This window comes from Myodes glareolus, chromosome 26 (assembly GCF_982192425.1).
Source record: "Myodes glareolus chromosome 26, mMyoGla1.1, whole genome shotgun sequence".
NCBI classification, from domain to species: Eukaryota; Metazoa; Chordata; class Mammalia; order Rodentia; family Cricetidae; genus Myodes; species Myodes glareolus.
In genome coordinates, this window is record NC_142051.1 from 42,120,670 (window position 1) to 42,140,639 (window position 19,970).

At 46.6% G+C, this 19,970-nt stretch overlaps 1 protein-coding gene and 1 long non-coding RNA gene across 2 annotated transcripts in view; one reads left to right on the forward strand and one right to left on the reverse strand.

Annotated features, from left to right (window-relative positions):
* The window catches only part of Nt5dc3 (5'-nucleotidase domain containing 3), a 51,169-nt gene that overhangs the window by 29,440 nt on the left and 1,759 nt on the right, over positions 1 to 19,970 (reverse strand). The window contains exon 2 of the mRNA XM_048418291.3: positions 474 to 658. Coding sequence (XP_048274248.2) covers positions 474 to 658 — 185 coding nt within the window. The remainder of the gene's footprint in view (positions 1 to 473; positions 659 to 19,970) is intronic.
* LOC146889740 (uncharacterized) lies at positions 557 to 3,356 on the forward strand. The gene is made up of 2 exons (XR_014999787.2): positions 557 to 695; positions 2,062 to 3,356. It is a non-coding gene; the product is annotated as an uncharacterized LOC146889740 (long non-coding RNA).

The following is a 19,970-nucleotide window of genomic DNA, read 5'->3' on the forward strand; positions in this document are numbered from 1 at the left end:
AGGCTCTGGCTGGAGACAGAAGTCACAGCCACATTTCTGGGGTAGTATAGGGGTTCAAAGAGCATGCTTCTGATTCCAGAACTGGGGGGGTGGAGCTTGCTGACCGACAGTCTAGCCTAATTAGTGAACTCCTGGCCAATCAGAGGTCCTGTCTTAAGAGAGATGGGCAACACTCTGAGGATGACACACAAGGCTATTCTCTGACTCCTACCTGTACACACACTTGCACACTCACGAGCACTCATACATGCATGCGCACACACGTGGGCACACATATGTACAGCCAGGTTCTAGAGGAGTAAGAGCCACTTGGAAAACTGGAATGGACCAGAAACCGTCCATTCTCCCTGCAGCCACTAACTACAGGACTTCTGAACAAGTGCAGGGTCTGACGTGACCACACGGGGCTGTTTACCCATCAGACATCAAAGGGGTCAAAGGGAAAGAGGACAGGAAGGTCTCTGTGGCCTTACCCTGTGTTCATTGATGAGCAGGTCCCGTGCAGCGTTGAAGATGAGCGTGTGGAGGTGCTTGGAGTAGAACACCAGGGTGTAATCATAATCAAAGCCGTATATCTCGATGTCTGAGAGGCTCATCTCGTTGTTGGAGAAAATGGCATCTGGGTTCAGCAAGTTGTTCATGATGGAAGGAACCAATTCTAGGAGCAGGAAAGAATCCGTTATCTCACGGCAGAGGTAAGAGGCTGAAGGGTTTCTAAACCAAAGGAGCAGTTTACACACTCATGCGATGTCCAGAACAGGCAGATCCAAGGCCGGGGACATAGCTCATCAGGAGAGCGCTTCAGAGAAGGGGAGAAGGAGCAGGGGAAAGGTAGGTCCGTGGGCACAGAGGGCAGATTAGTGGCTGTGTCACATGGGTGAGGAAGGGACTGTTGCTGGGTGCAGAATTTCTTTCCAGTGGTGAAAATATTCTCAACTTGATTGTGATAATGGCCATGGCAGAAGGCCTTTTATGAATATACCAAAACCCATGGGTGGGGGTTCTGGGAGTGTTCATGTGAGTTCAGAGATATCTACATCACATCTCGATGAAACTGTCACCGAGAAAGAGCATGTGCTTCAATGTCCCAAGAGATTAGCTTTTTTTTTTAATGTATGCTGGTTACAGATTTTATAAGTATACATCATGGAATTTAAATACACCTCACTATCAGAAAGAAAGAAAGAAAGAAAGAAAGAAAGAAAGAAAGAAAGAAAGAAAGAAAGAAAGAGAAAGAAAGAGAGGAGGAAGAAGGGAGGGAGGGAGAAACAGAGACAGAGAGAGGGGGAGAGAGGGAGGGAGGAAAGGAAGGAAGGAGGGAGGAAGACAGAAAGAAAGAAAGAAAGAAAGAAAGAAAGAAAGAAAGAAAGAAAGGAAGGAAGGAAGGAAGGAAGGAAGGAAGGAAGGAAGGAAAAAAGGAAGGAAGAAAGAAGAGAAAACTAGCATTCAATGTACTGCCTACCAATGGTTTTTCATATATATCCTATATCCTATAAGGCTGACCTTACTGCACACACAGCCTGTATGGCAGTCTCCGTAGTTCATATTCAATCACAAGCTCACAGTATGGCAGACTCTGAGAATATGACCTTATGCTGCTATATAAAACCTCGATATATGCATTACATGGGTATAACCGACGCAACACTTGACTCGTTTAATTTCTTTCTATTAATAATAACACCTTTGTGGCAAGCATGTGACTTCAGCTGGCTTATCAGAGGTGGGATCACCCCACATACCCTCGGGGTCCACTGGACACAAAAGCAGTTCTGCAGTCTTTCTGTGGCAGGTCTCTCCACCTGAGGGACTGCTATTACATCACTTTTACTCTTCCTCGAAGGGATTTCGAAGGTTCTTTCTACCTCACAATGTCATGAGTTCAAACAGACTCCAAGCTGCGAGGCCGGGGCTGTGGACCAGCGGCAGAGTGTTTGCTCAGCACGCACAAGGCCATTTGGTCCCCAGCACGGAAAAAAATAATCTTAAGAGGAAAGAGAGAATGTCTGTGACTTTATTTCTGCATTATGTTGGGATACCTTCCTATTTTTATCCCCCTAGGATATAATTCACCTTTAGCCATGGATTACTACCACCTACGGTGTTTAACAAGAGTAGATTCAGGAGGCAGGAGAACGGCGGTCAGCAGTGCCAAACCAAACGCCGTGTCCACACCGGGCTTCCACCCTCGTGACCTCATTTCCAGACACCGTAGAAGTCTGAAGACGGCATCCTGCAGCCATGTTGGTGGCTTTCACAGCGTGTAATGGGGAATGTGATTGCTTTCATTCCCACCCCAAATGACAGGAGACAGAACGCATGTCAAGCATGTCAAGGTTGTCAGATGCACTGAGACGCTGCGGTGCAGCAGGCAATAGCTCTGTGGTCTGATGGCGCTGGGGAAATCAACCGACCAGTGAGATCCCGGGCTCCGGGGCTCCCTGGGGATCTTCAGGGGCACTGAGGACCAGACACTGCGCAGTGTGTTATAAGAGACAGAAAGGACACACACTGATCCAGGTAGCCACTAGCAGTTACTGGACAGTGGGCTCCAGAACTAACCTTGGGACAAGCACAGACCGTCCTATACTGCTAAGAGGGTATGCGAGTACACTTTCTACCATCTTATGGGTCAGACTCTGCTTGAACCAGCTTACAGGGCACCACACAATCACACCAAATTCAGCCTGTCTGGATTCCATGACTCAGGACAAGCCTATCATAACAGCTGTTGACTCACTAAGTCACACAGGCTGGTCCCAAAGCCCCAGGCTCAAGTGGTCTTCTAGCTGGAGCCTCCGAAACAGCTGGGATCATGAGTTCATGCCACTGCACCTCAGCCGGCAGCCAGTAGTTAATAAGCGCTTGTCGTCATGTCCTGAATGCAACCCCAAAGACTTGCTCCATTTAATCCTTTTAGCTATCCCATGGCATGCATGCTGCATTATCTCCATTTTACGTGGGTACGATCGAGGTACAGAGAACCCATAATTTCCTGAAGGGCACACAACCACCCAACAATAAGACAAGCATTTAACCTGAGAAGTCTGGCTCCAGAATCTGGGTTTTTAACTCCCTGCCCCCAGATCACGGGGATCTGGCTGCAATGGTGACAGTGCATGTTCTTCTAAAATAAACAGGGGGCCTGGCCAGGTGGCTCAGCAGATAGGAACCCTTGCCAAAAGCCCTGAAGACTTGCGTGTGATCCCTGGAACCCACGTGGCAAAAGGAGAGAACTTACTCCTAGAGTTATCTCTGACTCTGCAGGGGTGTGTCTGCTCCTGCCAGCCCCTCAAAGTCAATATTTTTAAAAACAAAGACATAACTAAATAAAGCACCCACTATTTTTATTTCTATGAACAGCAGCACAGTATCTACCGGGGACCACCCAGGTAATCAAGAGGTGCTTACCTTACCTAGCAATGGCTCCAGTCAGGGGACCAGACCCCCCACTAGGGCAGAATCCCAGCTACAGCCCTGGGAGCTAGAACCCTTGGGAAACCTAGCAGAAGTTAGAAACAGACCTACAAACAGTGCCAGATGGTAACCCCCAAGTCTTTACACCCCACAGTTTCCAGGCCAGTGACAATGAGTGCACAATTTTGCTCACGCTGCATTTCGCACATGGCTTCCCCACAAACAACACATTTTCATTAGTGTCACTCATGAAAATCAACAGGGCAATCAATTGCCTTGGGTTTCAGGGTGATTGAGGTGGTGAGTGGCTCTTTCATCCACAAATGTGGCCGGGGTCTAAGGAGAGCAAATAAAGTTGGAAGGAAACCGGAGGCGACAGTTCACAAGTGCTCCCGCCAGGAGGGCAGCATCTAATACCAAAGATCCTGCTATGTGACCAGGGCCGCCCTGGGCGCTGCTATTTTCTGAGTGTGATAGGCTCATCCAGATGACGTAGGTAAAGCAGGTTTGCTTATGAAGGAACCGAAAGCTCCCCTTTCACAAATGACCTTTGAGTGGGAGGCTCCAACAGCCGGCTTTAATCAAGGCTTATATTTATAAAAAGCCCTGGCAAGGAAGCCCATCTGCTTTTTCACAACCTGAAATGGTGCCGTAGTGCAGGGGGAAATTCCCACAGGTCAGCTCGGAAGAGAGCTGCCCAAGGCTCCCCAGGGCTGGACACGGCACAAGTGCCGCCACTCAACACCTGGCTGTGGCACATGCTGTCTTCAGCACAGGCACAAGGTGAAGCATCAGGAACTAAAGGGATCTCAGCTCCTCTATAAGTCTCCAAAAACATGATGTCACAAACACAATGGCCCTCTTAGTCATGGAACTAACTCTGCAAAAGTAGAAACAGAAGCCAGGTGGTGGCGGCGGCGGAGGGTGGTTTTAGTCCAAGCACTTGGGAGGCAGAGGCAAAGCGGATCTCTGTAAGTTTGAGTCCCATGGTGTACTGACAAACTTCCATACTGTTTTCTTAGCAGTTTTGCCGTTCTTCTGATTTGTTTGTTTGTTTGTTTTGTTTTGTTTTGTTTTGAAGACAGGGTTTCTCTGTAGCTTTGGAGTCTGTCCTGGAAGACAGGACAAGACCAGACCTCGAACTCACAGAGATCCACCTGCCTCTGTCTCCTGAGTACTAGGATTAAAGACTGCGCCACCATGGCCCAGACTGACTTGCTTTTTAAAGACCCCTTCAGAATAGCATTCCTTGACTAAATTCTATTTTTACTGCTGACAGGAAAAGAAAATGAATGAAGGCAAAATTTAGGTAAAGTCCAATATCTTCCCTCTATTTAAGCAACTGTTTTAAACTCCGTAAAGATCTGAGCTTGGGAAGTCAACTTTAGCCAACCTTGCTTGCCCCCCTTTATATTCACAAACGCTAAATGACTCTCCATTAATAAAACATGTTCAGGCAAAGCTATTGCTGTCACTGAGTAAATATGGAGTGTGTGTCGAGTAGAAATCTACAGCCTGGGTTGTATCAAGGGATTTCCTCACATATCTGAAAGGAGCGGTAACTGTCACTCAACCACGTGGCAGTGGCTGAGAGAGTTGAAAAGGTTGACCAAGTGGGTATTGGGGAGATGTCCCAGTCAGTCAAAGTACTTGCCATGCAAGCAGGAAGCTGACTCCCCAGTACTTACGTAAAAAGCTGGAAGCGATGGTGTGTGTGTTTGGAACCCCAGCATGGTGCGCAGACAGAAAGAGAAGGGAATCCTGAAAAGTCATGGCTAGTCTATCTGGACCAACATGTTCTGGCTTCAGGGAGAGACACTGCCTCAACATTTAAGGTGGAAAGAGATCAAGGAATATCTCTGGACGCTGACCTGGGGTCTCCTCGGGCAAGCACACACATACATGTCTCAAACAGCCACATAAGCATACACATGTCTCAAACAGCCACATAAGCATACACAAAATGGGAGTGAGGAGACAGACAGGCAGACAGACAGACAGAAATAAGCAAGCAAGTTACTTCCTCCTGGCAGTGTCCCATGGACCAAGCAGGAATGTACTGGAAGGTGAGCTGACAAATGAGAGTCCTGTGACAGCCGGGCTAAGCAATGCTGTGGGCTCCGGCTCTTTTTGCTCAGCCAGTGTGGTTTCACCGTCTCCAACCTGCGCCTGTCCAGTCGGGCCCTCTTTCCAAGCACTGGGGCTGGAGGGGGCAGAGTACTAATTCCCTCCCTTTCTCTTCCATTCCTGGTTCTGGCCAACTCTGCCCACCAGTTCCTGAGAAGGCACAAGTGGTACCCATCACTTCCGATGCAGCGTGGGGCAGATGTGACAGTGATGCCTCAAGACACAGAAGCTGGAAGGCTAAGAAACCACATGGGAGTGGGCTGACCTAAGGGCTCGGCATCAATGAAAAATGAACACTAGACAAGATGTCCGTAAGAACAGCTGACCAGGCCTCCCGTTCTTTCAGGACCGCCCACTCTGAGAAACTTGACCCACTGAGCACACAGGGGTTCGGACTCCAGGGGGAACATACATGAGCGGCCCAGGACAGTGAGGAGTTCAGAGTAGGCACAGGACATCCATCTGACAACTGTCATGTATTTGCCCCAGGTGGGCAGGGGCATTTCTGGGTCTGCTCAGAAATTTCGAAGAAGAACCATTGTTTTGTTTTGTTTATTCTTCCGAGTCTGGGCCTAAGGAAACATAAATCTGGAGGAGCAAGGGATCCCTACCAAGAAGCTGTCAAGGTGAGAAGCAGGGGGAGCACCCAGTGACATCACTTCAATGCCAGGACCACAGTCTTGTGACATTTTCATGACACAGCCCATAAAATGTCTTCTCTTGATCCATTTTATCTTCATGGTGCCAGGAATCTTGTGCACCTGGAAAGCACTGTAACTCAGCTCCTCCTCAAAAATATTTTTTCTTTTTTCTTTTTTGCTTAAACTAAGTCAGCTTAAGTTTTTAATTGCTTTTCAAGGATATTCGGCTGCTCAAAGTTTTTACTACATTAAATGCTTAAACTTTAGCTCTGCATTAAAGGTATCCCCACCTCTCCAATCTTAAACTTCCTTCCCATACCAACATCAGCAGGCTAGGTGCCTGTGGTCTGTGACTCCACCACACACTGTTAAGACTGTGTCAAAGTCTGCCTTTCTTTTTAATATATATATATTATGTATGCCTGCATGCCATAAGGCGGCACCAGATCTCATTATAGACGATTGGGCTAGGAACTGAACCCAGGTCCTCCAGAAGAGCAGCCAGTGCTCCTAACCTCTGAGCCATCTCTCTAGCTCAAAATCTGCCTTTCTATGTGTGCTACATGGAGAGAATGCTGAGAAAGTTGTTCTCACACAGAATGTTGCAAACCATACGCCATGTGAAACAGAGTTTAAAAAATTTAAATATTAAAAGATATGAAAATTTATGAATAGTACAGAACTTCCCAAGTATCAAATTTTTTAAAGTCCAAAGACTATGTTGAAAAGCAAAGTATCGACAGATTTACAAACTAGGGGCATATTAGACAAAAAAAAAAAATAAACAGAAATGTCCTTAATAAATTTTAAAATCCCCAGAAAAGACATTAAAGAGCTAATCGACAAACGTTCAACCATCCCATCTTTAAAAAGGTAAATGAAAACATCTGGGCACAGTTAACAGCTGCGCTCTCTGACGGGCAGACGCACATGGTCTATTGTGTTGGTTCTCATACACGTTTTTCAATGGTAAACAGGTAGTCTTTAGCAAAAAGAAAATAATAAAAATAAAACATCATTTTCCTCTCATCTAGGGCAGTGGTTCTCAACCTGTGGACTGTAACTCCTTTGGGAAGTCAAACAACCATTTCCCAGGGGTCGCATTTCAGATATTCTGCATATCAGATACACACATTATGATTCATAACAGTTGCAAAATTACAGTTATGAAATAACAATGAAAGTAATTCTATGATTGGGGGTCACCACAACATGAGGAACTGCATTAAAGGGTTGCAGCATTAGGAAGGTTGAAGGCCACTGGTCTAGGATGCTCTTATTCCTAGTGCTGTCTGGAAGTACTCTGGCTTTCGGTAACAATGAAGGCAGAGACAGTGCTGGTGTTGGTGCTGGGGACTAGGAACTGGCTTCAGGAACTGGTTTCAGCACAGAAATTGGTGCCTGGCAAACTCTGGAAGATAGCCAGCCATCAGCACCAAGAATGCCGTACCCTTTGACCCACACTCTCACTTTCCAGGAAATCTCTTCTAGGGAAATACTCAGAGATGTGGATAAAGATGCACACGTGAAGATATTGTTACAGTGATTCTAATAAGGCACCAACTGGGGAGACAGGCTCATCTCAGACACTGAGCTCAGGAGCCCAAAGCACGTTATTAGGAAGACATGACCAAACAGGAGCTGGAGCCCAGTGAACAACTCTCAAGTTCAAGTGAGCAGGGGCCACAAGCCCAGAAACATGACAATGACGTTTTCTTGATGGAATGTTATGATTCCACTTTATGAATAAACTTATACAAATTATTTAGTTATGCCAGGCATGGTACTGCATGTTTGTAATTCCAGCACTGGGAATTCTTCTAAGACAGAAGGATCAAGAGATCCAGAGAGAGAGCCTGTCTCAAATGTCAAAGGGCAAGACTTTAACTCACTGGCTCGGTGTTTACCTGGCATTGAGATCTGACCTTAGCACCACACATAAAACAAAGTTATTTAGTTATGCTTTATTATTATTATTATTATTATTATTATTATTATTATTATTATTATATTATTGTCATATGCCAGATTTAAGCTCTTTCTGGGGCAGGGAGGGGGGCAAAGAAAAAGAATATATAAACTTAAAAAGCCTTGCAGAAGAAACAGGACCTTTTTTTGCTAGTGAATTTTACCAGTTACAAAAAGTGGACGGAGTCTCTTACTTTCCCAATATACCACCTGGCTCTCTGTGGACTTTGGGCCACGGAGCCCAAAGGACCAAGTTCTCCTAGTGGGCACACGCACTCAACACTCCGTAGGAGCCACTGTGTAAAGTCAAGGCCATGGACCACACTTACTTCAGGGCTCTCGCTCCTATGCCCATCTACAGAGCAGGGAAACAGGGGTGGTTCAGGGCCCATCATACTCTGTGGTAGGCAGTGTGCCGGGGCTTGAATGGAGTGTCCCCCATGGGCTCATATATTTGCACACTTCGTTCCCGGTCGGTGGCATTAGTTGAAGAGGTTTAGGATCGTGGACTTGCTGGAGGAGGTCAGTCACTGAGATTCAAGGCCTCCAGTCTCTTTCTCTGCTCTGTGCTTGTGGTTGAGATGCGATCTCTTGGCTTCCTGTTCCTGTTGCCTCGGCCACGCCTCCCCTTTAAGATGCATTCTTATCCCTCTAAGTCAAAATAAACTCTTTTTCCTGTAAGTTGCCTTGGTCATAGTATTTTAAAGGAATTAATGCACAATTATTTCAAAGATTTTGTTTTTTATTTTGGGCTTTAATTGTTTGAGACAATGTCTGTCCATGTAGCCCTGACTGAACTGGACCTCACTAGTACGTACCAGGCTGGCCTCAAACTCACAGAGTGCTGGGATTAAAGGCATGAGTCACCAAGTCTGGCCCACAGTATATTTCTATATTCATAAGTCAACCAAAGATTTATGATAGATGTTCCTTGGCTTATAAAAGGAGAACATCCTATAGCCCAAGATAAGTTAAAAATATCATAGTTGAATGCATTTGGCCAGTCAGAAGAGTGGCTCACTGGTAGGATATCTTCAAACCACTTATAAGGTTTATAACAAGGTGTGGGATCAACCCTCAGGATTGGCCCTCCTAGAGGGCCAGGAGCATTTAATACATTTAACCTATTGAAAGCTCAGTCTGGCCTACATCTCTGTGTACCCTGAGAACACTCAGTGTCTTAGTTAGGGTTTCCATTGCTGTGAAGAGACACCATGACCACGGCAACATTTAATTGGGGTGACTCAGTTTCAGAGGTTCAGTCCATTATCATCATGGCGGGGAGCATGGCAGTGTGCAGGCAGACAGGGTGCTGGCTACATCTTGATCAAAGGGCAACGGGAAGTGGTCTCTGTGTCACACCAAGCAAAGCTGGAGCAAAAAAGACCTCAAAGCCCGCCTCCAACAGTGACACACTTCCTCTAATAAGGTCACACCTACTTCAACGAGGTCACAGCCACTTCAACGAGGCCACACCTACTTCAACAAGGCCACACCTACTTCAGCAAGGCTACCCTCCTAATAGTGCTACTCCCTTTGGGATGGGGGGGCAGGGGAGCGCAATTACATTCAAACTATCATCCTTAGGTTAGATTACAACAGACAAAAATCAGCCAACAAGCATACAGTAGAGGGTGGGCTGTTTCTTTCACTAACCTTGCTAGTGCATCTCAACCCTTCTAAGAAATGATGCTTCACTTCGACCAGGGTCATGCACACAAATTCCAGCTCCTTCCAGGCAGCAGCCCCAGCAGCTGCAGTTGCTGATCCAAGGCAAGACACCTGACTCACGGTCCCACCCACCTCTTGGCAAGGGTACTTGCCTCAGAAGGAGCAGACCAGGCCAGAAGCCTTTCTAGATCTCTGCTTTGACTTCATAGCTTTACTGAGGTGCAAACAGTATGTGATCGGCTGCGTATCCAGCATGGAAGTCAAAGAGATAAGAGCACCCCCTCAACCCCGGAGGCCGTAGCTCTCCCTCCCTCTGCCCCTGCTGAATTTTGCGGTCAGATTTCTACATTCATCTCTGGAGTGTTCTGCAAATGAGGTCACCCAATAAGCAGTGTTTTTTTTATAACCTGGTTTTCCTACTTGCGAACCTTACGGGGTTTTTAGCATCAACAGAACTCCTGTGTGTCAGCACTAGACAGGGAATGAGACAAGAGTTATTAGCTATAAAGCACGGGTTGTGGGTGGAGGAAATCAGCATACACCACACTGACAAGGGACACCAACGGCTGGCTGTGGGGCGGGGCAATGCAGACGTTACTTATATTCTATTAATCTAAAGAGAAAATTTTACTTTTCACCAGGATTTTGCATCATCTCCAGGGACAAGCAACCCATGACAAATAGAATTACTCATCTGAAAAGATTGCTAATGCACATGACATTTATACTGCTCCCACCGAAAGTTAAAACTGTTCCTTATTACTCTGTAATGTCTGTAATTCCCACTGCTCCGTAGAAATCTATCACACTTCCTCAAATTCCAGAAATAAAACCATTGAAATAAGATTAAATATAATGGTTTGATGACAACTTAATCTTAAGGTAAGTCATTTAATAAAAAGTAAACTTAACGTTCAAGAGTAAAAAATACTTAGCTTCAAGCGGCAGAGCTTCTTAGAAGAAAACAGAGCCAAAGACACCCAAAGATGAAAAGGCATGGCAGGCTTGTCGCTAGGGTACAGGGGAGACAGAAAAGGACTGAACATCAGGACCTTTCCTAGGTCACACACCAAGGAACCTCACCGTCACGGTCTCCGTGAACATGGGCGGACCAAGAAGTAAATCCCCAATCTGCAGAGGACCCAAGAACAACCAAGATAAAGGAGCAGGGCCAGAGTCGGGTTAGCAAACCACTAACTGTGCGCAAATGCCAACACAGTAGGTTCTTTATAAACTTCTATCCGTTCTTTTTCCTGCTCTGTTGTGGGATGATCTTTTTGTACACTGTGAAGATGTATCTCTGCCCAGGCACCTTCTGATTGGTTTAATAAAGAACTGAGTGACAAATAGCTAGGCAGGAGAGGTAGGCAGGACATCCCGGGAGAGAAAGGAACTCGGGGAAGAATATGAGGTGCTTGGGATGCAGAACAAGTTGGATATACAGTTTTATATGTATATCCATATGTATATGACAGAACGTAGATTAATGTAAATGGGTTAATTTAAGTTTTAAGAGCTGGGTGGGAACAAGTCTAAGCTAAGGCCAAGCATTCATAATTAATAAGAAGCCTCTGTCATTATTTGGGAGCCAAGTCAGATATATTTGGTTCTCCAATAGACGGAGAGGTCATACCAGCCAGTGCCACTGCTACTGATAGTGTCATAGCTTAGCCCAGCAACTTGCCAGAGCTGGGGCAGATAAATGTAGCTCTTGGGCGGTGTCCATGGACCTAAGAATCAGCTCTCACAGACCCGAGAGGGGCAGAGCGAACCGCCAGTGCCATGTGCTAAGCAGTCACAGGAGCCTGCACACTCATGGAAGGAGCCTGCAGAAGTACAGAAGTCTTTGCAACATTCGGCAACATTTTCCGGGAGCCTTAGTGCACCAACAGTTTATGCTCACTACGTGCAACACCCCCTTCCTGTCCAGTCGATTGCACAGTGGGTAGCCTGGCCCTTTAAGATGGTCAGACAGTCCTGCAAAAAAAAGCCAGAGTCGTTGCGAGAAAACCCACTAAACAGGTATGCTTGAAAATATCCCAGCTGATATGAGGAACCTTATCTCTCGCACTGAAGTGGCTCTGGAGAAGCCCTGGATGGACCCGGGAGCTGAGGAGGAAAGCTGAGGAGCCAGTGCAACTGTGCAAAGGGTTCAGGAGGTGTTTTTACTGCCAATGCCATTTCTGGTAAGTTCTCTAGAGAGTTGCAGGTTTGGAGACAAGGTGAAAGGTCTCCAGCTGTGCTGGAGCTATATTGCTGCTGGCAGAAGGCATCAAACACCTGAGTTGAGGGACTTCACACGCCCAAGGGTTTTCATCTTTCTGCCCTGCCTCGAAAACTTCTCATAACACTAAATTGTAGCAGACAAAACAACGGCTAATTAAAGTCATCCACCACGATCCCAGTGACTCAAAGAAAGGAGAAGGCAGGGCTGCACTTCAAAGAGCATCCTTGGCTACCCAGGTGGGCCCTACTGTAATTGCAGGATTCCTGTAAGAGGAAATGGAAGCCAGGCTGGAGTCAGGCAATGAGGTGCAAGGAGGAGGCTTCGATCAGCCTTTACCGATTTTCAAAATGAAAGGGACTACAAAGAACACCAGAATTCCTGGGCAGTGATGGCACACACCTTTGATCCCAGCACTCGGGAGGCAGAGGCAGGCAGATCTCTGAGTTCAAGGCCAGTCTGGTCTACAGAGCGACTTCCAGGACAGCCAGGGCTACAAAAAGAAACCCTGTCTCACAAACCCAAAAGGTGGAGGAGGGGTGGGGTAGAATACCAGAAGCTTTCAGAAGCTAAAAGGGCAGGGATATATTCGTCCCTGAGCCAGAAGAGGAGAAGGCAGCCTTGCTACCAGCTTGGCTTTAGCCTGGGGAATCTGCCCCAAAGCTGTGAGAGTACAGATGTAAGCCCTGCAGCGTGCAGACAACTGGGGACAAGAGCCAAGGCCAGAGGCTGGCTGTTGCCTTCACTCTCCAGCCTCGGCATATGGTGGCATTTCCCAGCGGCTGTGTGATGTCTGCACTACATCAGGCTAAATGCAGAAGCAACCGGAGAATCCAGAACTCTTGTATGCATCTACACATCACAGAAACTTGCAAATATGAAGCTATGCTGATATCCTAAACTTTTTTATTCTGGAAAATTACTTTCTATACAAAGACGCCAGGCCAGGTGGTGGTGGCGCATACCTTTAATCCCAACACTCAGGAGGCAGGAGGATCTCTGAGTTGGAGGCCTGTTGTAGAATATTATTTTAAGATGCATTACATTTGTTTATGCTGTGGAACATTTGTTTTAATGGTGCAAAGATGTGTTGCCGTCTTTTACGTTGCATTTGTTTAACTCTGTGAAGCTTTGATTTTTTTTTTGCCTCTCTGAAACACCTGATGGTCAGTTAAACAGCTGAACAGCCAATGGCCAGGCAGTGTAACATGAGAGCCTGCTTGTTGGGGTTTCTCTCCTGCCCAGTTCCAACAGCCGGTAAGCCCCCAAAGAAAATCATACAGAGATTCTGCATTAGTTATAACTGATTGGCCCATTAGCTCAGGCTACGTATTGGCTCTTATAATGTACACCAGCCCATTATTCTAGTATATGTTAACCACATGGCTTGGTACCTTTTTCAGCAGGGTAGGTCACATGCTGCTTCTTTGGTGATCTGGGAGGGACTCTGGAAAGAGCTTCCTTCTTCCCAGAATACTACTCCTGTTCTCATCGCCCTGCCTCTACTTCCTGCTAGCTGACCCACCTATACTTCCTGCCTGGCCAATCAGCGTTTATTTAAAACATGATTGACAGAATACAGACAATTTTCCCTGCAACAAGGCAGGAGAAAAGATAGGCAGGGCTGGCAGGTAGAGAAAGTAAACAGAAGGAGAAATCTGGGAGGAAGACTCCAGGGACCAGCCACCCAGTTACACAGCAAGCCAGAGAGTAAGACTTTAAAAAGTTACATAGGATAAAGATAAAAGCCCAGAGGCAAAAGATAGGGGATAGTTTAAGAAAAGCTGACTAGAAACAAGCCAAGCTAAGGCTGGGCATTGATAGGTAAGGCTAAGCCTCCGTGTGTGATTTATTTGGGAGCTGGATGGCTGGACCTCCAAAAAAGCCAAAAGAGTAAAACAACCAACAACATTTTAGCACTCCAATGTGTGAGGCGATGTTGGGGGATAAAGACCCCTGGCCCCTTGACTTTCTTTGCCTGCCTCAGACGCTCTGCCTGCTGGAGTGAACTGAGCAAAACACCTGCAGCTGCTCTGAGCACGAGACCCTGATGGCAGGGGAGTGGGTTCTGGTGAGGCCTGCAGCTGAAAGATCCTGAGAGCTGGGGCGTGGTTATCAGTTGAGGATCCCTGTAGAAGCTTCCCTGCAGCACAATAAAGTTGGCATTCTTGTATCAAGGATGATCCGTGTCCATGTCTCTCTCTGTCTGTCTCTGCGCGCGTGTTTTTAAGTCTCCAACATAATTGGCTCGCGTACCAACCTGCAGTGGCACGGGCGCTAGAGGCATAGTACCGTAGAGTGCAGAACGGATGCTGTGCTTTACAGGCTAAGAGTAAAAGAAAATCTATCAACAACAGAGGCCAGCCTGGTCTAGAGAGTGAGTGTCAGGACAGTCAGGGCTACACAGAGAAACCCTGTCCCGAAAAACCAAAAAGTGAAAAGCCACTTATGTTAACAGGTAGCAATTTATTGTCACATTAAACAAATCACTAGGTACATTTTTTTTAAACCTCTCCATTTTAATTTCAATATGTCTATAAGGAAAACTCCATATAAAGGAAGCTTCCAGAATCTTTAAGAAGTTTTGTAGGTTTTGTTTTGTTTGCAGGGAGGGAGAAGGTATTGGCACAAGGTACTCAACCCAAAGCCTCAAACATGCCAACTACATACGGAACCCCTGAAAAAACTTTTGTCTGAAGGAATTTTAAGTTTACAAAAAGTTCTGGAAGCAAAAAGTTAGGAGGTAGCTACCTTAGCTACATCTACCTTAACTACCTCTCTACCTCGCAAATGATGGTCACCAGTCGCTAAGGGGCTGGAGAGGTTGCTCCATGGTCAGGGAATAGACTGCTCTTGCAGAAGAACAGGACTTGATTCCCGGTACCCACATGGCAGCTCACAGCCATCTAAACTCCAATTCTGGGGAATCTGAGCCTTCCTGTGACCTCAGCCAGCACCAGGCATACACGTAGTGCACACACATACAGGCAGGCAAACGAATGCACACATATAAAATAAAAATGAATTTTTTAAAAACACGCTTAAAGATCAATGAGTCCTAAAATGGGTAAAAGTGATATCCTCTGCTATTAAATGAGCAGCTCACGTATAGTATTCAAATAAATAAAAACAAAAGGGAGGCCGGAGAGATGGCTCAGCAGTTAAGAACAACTTGCTACTCATCCAGAGGACCGGGGTCCAATTCCTAACACCTACAAGGAGGCTCACAACCATCTATAACCACCATCTAGGGCATTCCACACTCTTCTGATCAGAGTGCTGGGATCCCAAGTGTGCACCCCACACCTGCTTTTCTAGGATCTGGGTACCAAGCCCAAGGCTTTGTCCATGCTGGGCGAGTGCTCCTCCAACCCATCCACAGCATCAGCCCTATATGCGGGCATTACATCAACATTTAGTCAATTCACTTAGCATGAAGCAGTTCCTCAAAAGCACAGTAAATTTACAAAGGGTGAGCCAGGCCAGTGAGATGGCTCAGCAGGTAAGGGCAATCATTGCATGGGCCAGACACCCTGAGTTCAACCACCCAGAACCCACATAAACGTAGAAGGAAAGAACCAATTCCCAAAAGTCATCCTTTGACCTTCACGGGCATGCAATGGCACACATGCACATACCAATAATAAAACTAAAAAAAAAAAAAAAATTACCTAAAGTTAAGGGCCAACTCGCTAACTAGAAAGTTTTCCTATAAAGCCTCAAAAAAGCTTTCTATAAAGTCTCAACCAACTATACCCACACACACCCCATGTCTGCACCGGCTGTGCCACACCACGGTAGTTAACTTAATACACACACCCATGCCGTCCTGTTCAGCCTCCCACACCCCACACCCTGTGCCCTCCAGCCTCACACACCCTCCCCCACCCCATGCTCTCCAGCCTCACCCCTAACCAGTACCTCCCCTTACTTTGGTCTATCACTCTTGACTTCAGACTCAGGGACAGCCAGGTAATCTACAGCATGACTGTGTTTAAAAAAATCACCTTTAATTAGTATCTGTCTGTAATCTGAGTCTACCGTGGTGGGAAAAGCCTGTAATCCCAACACTTAGGATAAGGAGGGAGGATCGTGAGATTGAGGACAGCTTATGCCATAAGGCTTTAAGAACCCCACCTCCATTTTCTTGGAATTGTAAGTCTTGCTACACACCCAGACTTTACAGTGTGTTTTGGGGACCCAAACCCTGTCCACACGCTTACAAAGCAAGCTCTTTAACTGCTGGGCCATATCTTCCATTTAAGGATACGTCTGCCACCTGGCTTTTGCTTCTAAGAGTCAAGACTCTGAAATCACTGACAGTAGCTGAATGATCTACATAGAATTAGGGCTGGGAATGGGACTCAGTTGAGAGTGCTTGCCTAGAATACACAAAGTTAATCCCAAGCATTTACAGGAGACAGGAAAATAAGGAGTTCAAAGGTCATTCTCGACTCTACAGAGAGTTCAAGGCTGGCCTAGGCTACAAGAGACCCAGAAAAAAAAAAACCATCTGGAGTGAATTTGCTTCTTTCACAAAGGAATACATCCTGAGAAGTGTAGAGAAGATAAAATACTACGGAAGACTAACTGGTAATTCTGCTAACAGCCTTGGAGGACAAAAGAATTAAACTTTAAAAATCGATATTTCAGGTGGTGGTGGTGCACGCCTTCAATTCCAACACTTGGGAGGCAGAGGCAGGGGGAGCTCTGTGAGTTCGAGGCCAGCGTGGTCCAGGCTAACAAACAAACAAACAAATCAGCACTTCTCGACCTTGGTGGCACCGAGAAGCTTGTCTGCAGACATTCCTGGTCTGGAACTGCAGTCCACTTGGCAGAATGCTTCCATAACATGAACGAAGCCCTGGGCTGGATCTAGCATCCATAGCCCAGCTAGGTACAAGCTCAGTCTAGACCGGTCCCTGTGCCAAGCTCTGCCACCAGCTCTCATCCACGGTGTGAGTCTTTCCATGTGTTAAGAATAACAGAAAACCAAACCAGCGTTGGGATGTGGGGCGTGTGATCTCATTGGTCTCCTGGATCGTCTGTACAATGCCAAGGAAGTGTGATTTAGGAGTGCAAACGTGCCTGTTTATCCAAGGACAAGAGTACGAGGAGTCTCCAGATTCCTACGGGCTCCTGACTCCATCGTCTGCCATTCCTAACTGCGTAAAGAAAGCACATTTCTGGCTGGACAATGGAGCATCATCCAGGATCTGTAAATGCAGTCTTACTAATTGTATTACTAGAGATTCCAAAGTACAGAGCCCCCAAAATGGAGCTACTAATGCAAAACTGGGGCTTCAAGATCAAATTTAGTCAGGAAGCAGAATATCAACATCTTTTCTCCTGGAAACTCGTGGCTTTTAAAGGCTCTGGTGTGCTTCTAAAGCTAGAACTGAAAAGCCCGGCTATAAAAAAAAAAAACAAACTGGTGTGTGGATTTTTTTTTTCTCCATTTTAACAGCTGTATTTCTCCAAAGATTGTCAGACACAGTTCTAGAGATGCTAGTCTAAACTAACAAGATGTTAGTCTGGTAAGTTATTCACCTGCAGCATCTCCTGGGGGAATGTGTGTGCATCATTAGTTATAATATAGCACCTTATATATGGTGAGAATTATCTCTGTGTCTTCTGTTTATTTTGGACCTGTTCTGCTTGCATCAGTAGTCCCTGCTAAGTACCGAAATTGTGTGTGTGCACATGTGTTCTGTATATGTCTGTGTGCACGTGTCTGTGGGTACATGCCCCATGTGCACTTGTGCAGAGGCCAGAGGAGGACATCAAGTGTCCTGTTCTGCCTTACTGCCTTCAGACACGGTCACTCATTGAACCTGGAGCTCTCTGGGTTTTCTGTTTGGGCTTTTTCCTGCACACCTGTCTGGCCAGCAAACCCCAGAAACCCTCCTGTCTGTCTCCCCTGCTAGCTGGTGGTACAGTGAGGTGCCACCATGCCCAGCTTCTGTGGGTTCTGGGGATTAGAACTCAGGGCCCCATGCTTGTGCAGAAACTCTCCACTGAACTGGCTCCCCAGTCCCCACAAATACCTAATTTCTGATGGATTATCAAATTCTTCCAACCCAGAACTGTGAATAAGCCTTTTTGTGTCTCTGAATATAGCTTCTATCACTTCACAGTAATCCCCAGCTTTGCTGCCTGTTTATCTTCTTCCACTACAGCCTCGCCAAGGGGCAAGTATTCTAACCAGCCCAGCTCTCTGATTAATGCCTTAGGAAGGGAGGGAGGAAAATAACAACAAACCCACAAGTTATCCAAACCCAAAGCTGGAGCTGCATCTCTGAGGAAAGACCGCCCCTGTTCTGGAGACAAGAAAACAAGCCAATTACCTGAACACACTGAGAAGTCTAGACTTCCACCGAAATACAATACACAAACAACAGGAACAGACCTCACACAAATACATCCAGACCTTGGCAGGACAGTCACAACAGTGTTTTCTCAGAACTCTAGTCCAGGGACCTTGAGCCCAGAACCACTGATGCTCAAAGCCACAAAGCTCTTTATTATGAAAATATTGTGCTGGTCGCTACCCACCATAGGCAGGCGGCACTGCCCCTACCCCCAGTGAGAGAAATAAAATGATCTCCAGACTTAACCAAGTGTTCCCAGGGGTAAAGCCGCCCCCTCTGCATCCTGCTGAAGACCAGCATCTAGAGTCTTAGGCTTATGATGTGACATTCCAAAAAAACTTTCCGAGCTGACTTCCAGATGAAATGCAAAGCTAGTACAGGGGTAACGATGAGGAGTATCCAAAGGGACAAAGAAAGCATCACTAGATTAAACGTCTTCAGTAAAAATTAAAAAACAGGAATAAATTCCAACGGGATGCTTTGCAATGTGACCAGTCCTGGAAACTGTCACCAAAAAAAAAAAAAGGAAATCTGATAAACTGTGTGAGTCAACGGAGCCTAACGACACAACTAAGTGTAATGTGCAATCCTGGATGGGACCCCAGGACAGAAAGGGGGTGTTAGGCACAGAAAAAGGAAGAAGGGAAGGAGAGGGGAAGAGACAAAAAGGGCTCAGAATGGAAAACAACCGCCGGCTTTATAGGAACTATCGGTTTCTCTGTACACCCGAAAATGTTTTGTTTTTTAACAGACTTCAATTAGAATGGAAAGAAAAGACTGGGGAAGAAGGCATTAAAAACAAAGCCTAAAGCCACAGCCCTTGCCAGGCAGGCATCTGAAGTGATCGTACCTGAAGGAACTGTTTGGATTATAGAAAGGGATTAAGTGACTAGAAAATGAAATTCTTTTGTCAGAATCAGGAAGTGGAAAGGTAAAGCTCTCTCCTGAGTGGGGGGGGGGGATAATGAGGAGGGGGAGGGGCTCTTGCATCCCATCAGTCCTCATCTGCCCTGTCAGTGGCTGTCACTTATCCCTCCCTCTACCAGACTCCACATCCATGTGTGCCTGGTCCACAGCTTGGCACAGGCAGGCGGGTGAACAGATGCTGGACCCCACCGCCCAGACTCAGGAACCTAAGAATCAATAACCTTAAAGACGGCTGCTGGGTACTGAACACATGCTCACTGAAAGGTCATGGATACCAGCTGGAGGAGGGTAGGGAAGCTGAGTACCCAAAGGAGACAAAGAAGTCAGAGCCAAACTTAAAAGTCCCTGAGTTTTCAGGGGCAACAGAGGAACTATTTGTGAATGTGCTGTGGGCACCGAGAAGGGACCTGCACACCGTGTGCCCGCAGTGAGGGGACCTGCGTACCGTGTATCCACAGTGAGGGGACCTGCGCACAGTGAGGAGACCTGCACACCGTGTATCCTCAGTGGGGGGACTTGCAGACCACAGTGCACCCGCAGTGAGGGGACCTGCGCACCGTGTACACACAGTGAGGAGACCTGTGCACCGTGTACCCTCAGTGAGGGGACTTGCAGACCATGGTG